Here is a 6,312-nt window from a genome sequence, read left to right as displayed (position 1 = left end):
GGAATTTGAATAAATTAAAGGAGTTTTTGCCTAACTGTTTAGTTAATGTTATCATGAATATTCCTTTACAATTAGATAGTAATGATAAAATTTTATGCTCCATTTCTGCTAATGGTAAATTTCAATTACTCAATCTTTGGGAAAATTTTCATATTTCTGTTGACAAATCTCTGATGTTTGCGGCTATTTGGCACAGTACTTTTCCTATTACCTACTCTACTTTTGTTTGGAGATATATTAAAGGCTTTCTTCCAGTTGATAATCTGCTTAAAAAAAAAATGTATTGTTTTAGCTTCTAAGTGTTTATGTTGTTCGAATATTGAGGATATTGATCATACTTTTATCAATGGTTTGGTTGCACAAAAAGTTTGGTTTTATTTTAATAATATTACGGGTAAGAACAATATGACTAATCAGAGCTTGCTTTCAATGTTAGAGAGTTGGTTTCACTCTATTAAAGGCCATATTCTTAACTTGTTGCCTATTCTTATTCTTTGGTATATATGGAAAGCTAGAATGAGGCTAAACATGAGAATATTAAGATGGATGCGGCCCTTATTATTAATAATGTGAAAAGAAAGGTTTTTGCAGCTTTATACCTATAAGGTTATTTCTAGTAAGTCCTTTTCTAGGTGTACTGAGCTTGCATTGATTTTTGGTATTTATCTGGATATGAATACCTCTAATTCGATTTGCTCTATTGTTTATTGGATTAAGCCCAAACCGCCTTACGTTAAACTAAATACTGAAAAACGGCGGGTCGGGTCGACGACTTTTCTTAATGCTACGTGTCGCTAAAATATTGGTGGCCGAACGTAGAGGAGCGTACGTTCACCGAACCAAATAATTGTTCGCACGTTCCTGGTGCGGGAGGTCATATCCGTGACTCCCTTGGTGACATTAGTGCTGCCTTTGCTGCTCCTTTGCAGCTGGTTGATGTTATTATGGCTGAGTTGAATGCTCTCCTAATGGGTTTACAACTTTGTTTAAAAATTGGGTTTAACTTTGTTTGGATTGAAGTGGATGCTCTTTTTCTTGTCCAAATTATTAAAGATGGAGTTACTGGTAATGCTCAATATTTTTATCTGATTAGGAAAATTAAATCTTTATTGAACGTGATAAACTTCGATATTTCTCTTATTTTCCGGGAAGGAAATGTCTGTGCTGATTGGCTAGCTAATAAGGGTTCTACTCTTGTTGGCTATGAGGAATTGGACATTCTCAATTTAGAGCCTTCTCTTAAAGGTATGCTTCTTATGGATAAGACGTCTTTGCTTCATATCAGGTATGTTTGATCTCTGTTGTTCTCTGCATCTGGCTCTGTTTTGCTCTACTCCGTTGCTGTTGGTGTTGTTGGTCTGTATTTTTTTTTATATGCTGGCTTTTTAGCCTTGTTTTGGTCTTTTATTTCCATGTTGGTGAGTATTGGGTGTTATTTGTGCCTTTCTTTGCTGTCTACTGGTTGTTCATCTTTATTTTTTCTAGGTTAGAGTTGGGTATTATTTTGTATCTTGTTGTCGAGAGGCTGTTGCTTTCGGGGCCTAGGTGAATTGCCAGTTTCTGTTTGTTGCTGGGTGTGGTCATTGTAAGCTTGGGTATTGGCTGTCTCTTCAAGGTATGATGGTGGATCTGTTTGGGTATTATAAGTTCTGTTATATTATTATATTAGATTGTTATATCATTTCTGCTATCATCTACTTTAATCTTCTCATGGTTATTTTGAGGATACCTTGCAGGTTTTTCAACAATAGGAGCTTCAATGAACTCAAGGTATGCTTATTTTGGTTGTGGCATTTCTTTGTCTTGTATCTTTTTTTTTTTTTTTTTTTTTTTTGCAGGAGAGTTGTGCTGAATGAGTTAAATTTGCTTCTCCTTTTTTGGGTGTTGTTGACTCACATCCCGAGTAGTTTCTTATATTTTTATTGTACTCGTAGGAAAAGGATCCACCGGCTCGTAGGTTTTTTGGTTTTCTTTTATCTTGTAGTTCTTTTGAGCAGTAGAGGCTAAAGGAACCTTCTAAGGACTCTATAACCATATTTTGAGATTAAAGCGCAGGCCCCGCTGTGAGTTTTAACGAAACAAAAGTCTAATTACTAATTTTTAAGTCTAATATTCATGCTAAATATTAAATACCCAAAACCTACCTTTGTTTTAAAAGTAAACTTTAACCCCTTAATTAATACATTAACATAATGCAAATAATTCCAAATTTCCCAAATCCAATAATGCATTAAAAATTCCAAACTTTTGAGCAGTAGCAAGCTGAAGGTTCACTTTAAGTACCTTAAATCATTTTATTAATTAACACGTAAGCCCCTTTGGGGTTTCCCATAAAAAAAAGTTAAAATATTTTATTAGATTTGTTGAATTAAAATTTATTTGTAGATAGTATTTAGGTCTTATTTGTAGGTCTTACTGCGAAAAATAGAGAAATAAAATGAGTGATAAAGAGGGAGGGATGGAGGGAGTAAGAGGAAGAGAATATTAGAGAAGTTCTATGATATTATTTGTCAAAAGTAGAGATGTCAAGAAAAATAAATTTTTATGTTTCCTTAGACTTTTCCCAACATATCCCCTATTTATAAGAGAGAGTAGAGGCAAGGCTAAATGAGAGTGTTTAAATTAAAAAATTTTATACTCGAATGGCAGAATATAGCTTTATAAAACAATGTCCAAAAAGGGAATTAATATGCTATTTTTATCTCATTAATTATATGAGATATGCATTAGAGCTTTCTAGATATAAGATGAGCTTATATGTAGTCACTAATTAATTTGTCCCGATCCGATTGACACGTAAAATTAGTATCCTTTAACTTGTATGGTTGACTCGAGCTCAGCATTAGCCCTTTAAGGATTATAAGATGCATAACAAATTCCTCCACTCGTTTTAATATAAAAATAAGGATGGAAAAACACATCAATGTGTTTTAGCATTGCCACACCCTTCTAACTACATGGTTTTGTGCATGTTATGCCCATTGAAGATTGATTTAAAAATTTATTATTTAAAATAATGAGAAAACAGCTCCTCAATCTGAACAAAAATTTATATGACCTTTTTTTAATGACATTTCTACATATTACAAGCATATTCAACGTGCTACCCTTCTAATAATTATAAAATTATATGGGAGTATTGCTAAACTCATAAGAAATAAAGGTAATTAAATAATTATTTATCTCGCTTCTGTAAGTGAATCAATCAAATATAAGAGAGTAGGTAAACATATATTATTATTTAAGAAAAAATCTATATATCCTCCTAAAGCAATGGTGATTTCGCATAAACTTTAACATAGGTTTTATAATATTAATTTTTTTTAACAATTTATTTTTGATAAATTTTTATTATCATTATTTCGCTTACTCCATTCCAATAATTATGGGAGCCACCGATGCTTAGCTCGGTTGGGAACCCCCATCCCGAGTTCGATTCTCTCGAGCGGCAGTCGGCCCTTAAGTGGGGGCTCCAAAGCGTCGGCTATAGGTTTGTGGACTGGGTGGCCCATTAGGCGCACTCGACAAAGTCGGGTGTGACAACGGACAGTTCCTCGTCATAAAAAAAAAAAATTATGGGGTCAATGGGCCCCACCACAATTTCTACTCTTCCTAGTGTACTCTTACATCCACCTCCCCGTCCTCCACCAAACTCCCCCTAAAAGGAGAAGTGGAAAGCAAAGCACGCTCAAGAAGAAAGTGAAAGCCACAAAGCAATCTACCTCTAAAACCCGCCCCTTATCCACCTCCTCTCCACTATCTCTTCAGGAAATTATAACTCTCTCAATCTTTCCATCTTCTCTTCTACCATAACAAACCTGCTCAGTAGCCTCTCTTGAAGCTAGGAATTAAAAAAAAAAAAGTTCGGATATTTATCTCTCTCTCTCTCTCTCTTTCTCTTCTATCTCAACACACCATGGGCAGGTCTCCCTGTTGTGAAAAGGCACACACAAACAAAGGAGCTTGGACTAAGGAAGAAGATGAGCGGCTCATCACCTACATCAAAACTCATGGGGAAGGATGTTGGCGTTCTCTTCCAAAGGCAGCAGGTCATTTAACCCTAAACACACAAAACCTTCTTTAATATACAAAATCATCCTTCTTTACATACATATATCTTCTTATTAATATATATACAATCATGTTAATATTTTGAATAGAGTTTCTGTTTTTATTTTTGTTGTTTGCAGGTCTACTCAGATGTGGCAAAAGCTGTCGCCTTCGATGGATCAACTATCTTCGGCCTGATCTCAAACGCGGCAACTTCACCGAGGAGGAAGACGAACTCATCATCAAACTTCATTCCCTTTTGGGAAACAAGTTAGAAACTAGCTACTCGAAACAAATTTACTTTTGTTGACATTGTTAGTGATTGATCGGCGGGCTAAAATGTTTTTTACGTAGAAATATGTTTAGGTTTGGTTTATTGGAGCTTGAACTGATAAGATGGCTCAAGATTGGACAGAAGCTCTTTACGAAGTTTTATATAGAATCTAACTTTTCTAATCGAGAATGCCTCATAAAAATAGCACGTAAGTAGTTTTTCTTTTAGTGAAATTTGTATGCTTGCAGGGATAAGCTTGTACCTGATGTAAAAAGTTGTTCTTTGATTAATGACTTTCTGGCAAAATCTCTTTACTGCAGATACAAAAATCTTAATGCGAAAAAAACTTAATGTTCTTGAGTCAACGTTTAGAAAAGAGTTCCTATATATGCACAAATTTTAATGTGAATAAATTCAAATGTCACTTTTGTGGCATTCTTAATACAGTAAAAGAAATATGCTAGCATTTTTTAATGTTGGGATTGTCCAAAAAAGCAATGCTTCACTCACATATAAGAGAAGTATTGTTCAAAGACGAGAAAATAATGACTTAACTTAAATTTTTTCCATGCTATGCACATAATCTAATTATGAGAATCCATTAGTATCATCTTTTGAATTGAATTAAGTACTCGGTGCTTAATGGTAATCCTTTTGTTATAGGTGGTCTTTAATTGCTGGACAACTTCCTGGTAGAACAGATAATGAGATCAAGAATTATTGGAACACTCATATAAAGCGGAAGCTCATCAACCGTGGTATCGGTACCCAATCAACCCCCGGCCCGGCGGTCCATCCTGCAGCCACCGCTCAGACGAAGACAAGTTCGAAACCAGCAACCAAAACTGAACAATCTATAGACGAAAAAGGCTCATACAAGACCAGGCAGGAGTTACCAGACCTCAATCTTGACCTCACCATAAGCCTACCTTCAACTTCACAAAAGCCAATTAAAGCCGGAGATAATGGCAGTAAAAACATGTGTTTGTGCTACAGTTTGGGGTTTCCAAGCATAAACATAGCTTGCAGCTGTAATATGTTGCAGAGCTGATATTAATTAATGATTTGCTTTGATGAAATTAATGTATATCTAGGTTTTCCTACTAATTGGAAAAGAGACACTGGGTAGCTTTAAATTTATACTGGTACTGTTTGTTGGCTCTTTTGTTTGTTTGTTGGTGGAATTAATGCAACTTTTCTGGGTCTGTTGCTCAATGAATTAAGTGAAAGGGAAGGAAAATTGGAGAGCACATTTCTATAAGTGTTGGGTGTGGCCCTACCCCATTTCTGATACTCTAATTTATTGTTATATATATATAAAGCGAGAAATTTTGCCTAACTAATCTGTTTAATTCAGTATAATACATATTAGCTGTTAAGTATGGAGTTTGAAAGAACATTTTTATCTTGAAAGATAAAAAGAACATAAAACCAAATATAAATTTTGTTCACTTATGATAATATTCTTGTTTTTGTTTTATCAGCCTGATGTAAATTCTGATTTAACATTGTTGCAGTGTAAAAAAAAACTCATATTGTAAATATCAAATTATATAGTTTTAAAGAAATTTCATGTGCAATTCACAAATTTTTTATATTTGCAAAAGTAACACTCAAGTGTACCATTCATAATAATAAAAATCAAATCTTAGAAAGAACAACAAGGCTATCACCATTCATCCTCAGTAGTTTGTTAATTTTTTAGAGATTCTGATGTATTAGATGCAAATATATAAATATAATAATTTTTTTTTTCGGGTATTATAAGTGTTACTTCTATGAATAAATTAGATTTCAATGGCCTGACACAAGCCTAAATAATCAAATTGTGTAAATACCCTATAACCCATATCCTAGCAAAAGAGCCTCAAAATCACAAAACAAAGTATTTACAAAGTGTAAATCACAAGTTTGATTACTTCACTAACAAAGTATTTATAAATTTGTTTTAAAATTTAAAAGTATCTTTGCCCATGATATTATATTTC

At 33.8% G+C, this 6,312-nt stretch overlaps 1 protein-coding gene across 1 annotated transcript; it reads left to right on the top strand.

Annotated features, from left to right (window-relative positions):
* Positions 1–3,662: 3,662 nt before the first annotated feature.
* LOC110108743 (myb-related protein 308) lies at positions 3,663–5,486 on the top strand. The gene is made up of 3 exons (XM_020839505.2): positions 3,663–4,049; positions 4,191–4,320; positions 4,988–5,486. The coding sequence occupies exons 1-3, from the start codon at positions 3,917–3,919 to the stop codon at positions 5,373–5,375; spliced, it is 651 nt and encodes a 216-aa protein (XP_020695164.1). The 5' UTR covers positions 3,663–3,916; the 3' UTR covers positions 5,376–5,486.
* Positions 5,487–6,312: the final 826 nt, after the last annotated feature.

This window comes from Dendrobium catenatum, unplaced genomic scaffold, assembly GCF_001605985.2.
Source record: "Dendrobium catenatum unplaced genomic scaffold, ASM160598v2 original_scaffold_282093, whole genome shotgun sequence".
NCBI lineage: Eukaryota > Viridiplantae > Streptophyta > Magnoliopsida > Asparagales > Orchidaceae > Dendrobium > Dendrobium catenatum.
Note: the sequence above shows the minus strand (reverse complement) of the source record. Positions and strands in the feature narration are given on the sequence as shown.

Coding starts and splice junctions, on each gene's coding strand:
- LOC110108743 (XM_020839505.2), top strand. CDS start 3,917: ATGGGCAGGTCTCCCTGTTGTGAAAAGGCACACACAAACAAAGGAGCT. Junction 4,050..4,190: donor TTCTCTTCCAAAGGCAGCAG/GTCATTTAACCC, acceptor TGTTGTTTGCAG/GTCTACTCAGATGTGGCAAA. Junction 4,321..4,987: donor CATTCCCTTTTGGGAAACAA/GTTAGAAACTAG, acceptor CTTTTGTTATAG/GTGGTCTTTAATTGCTGGAC.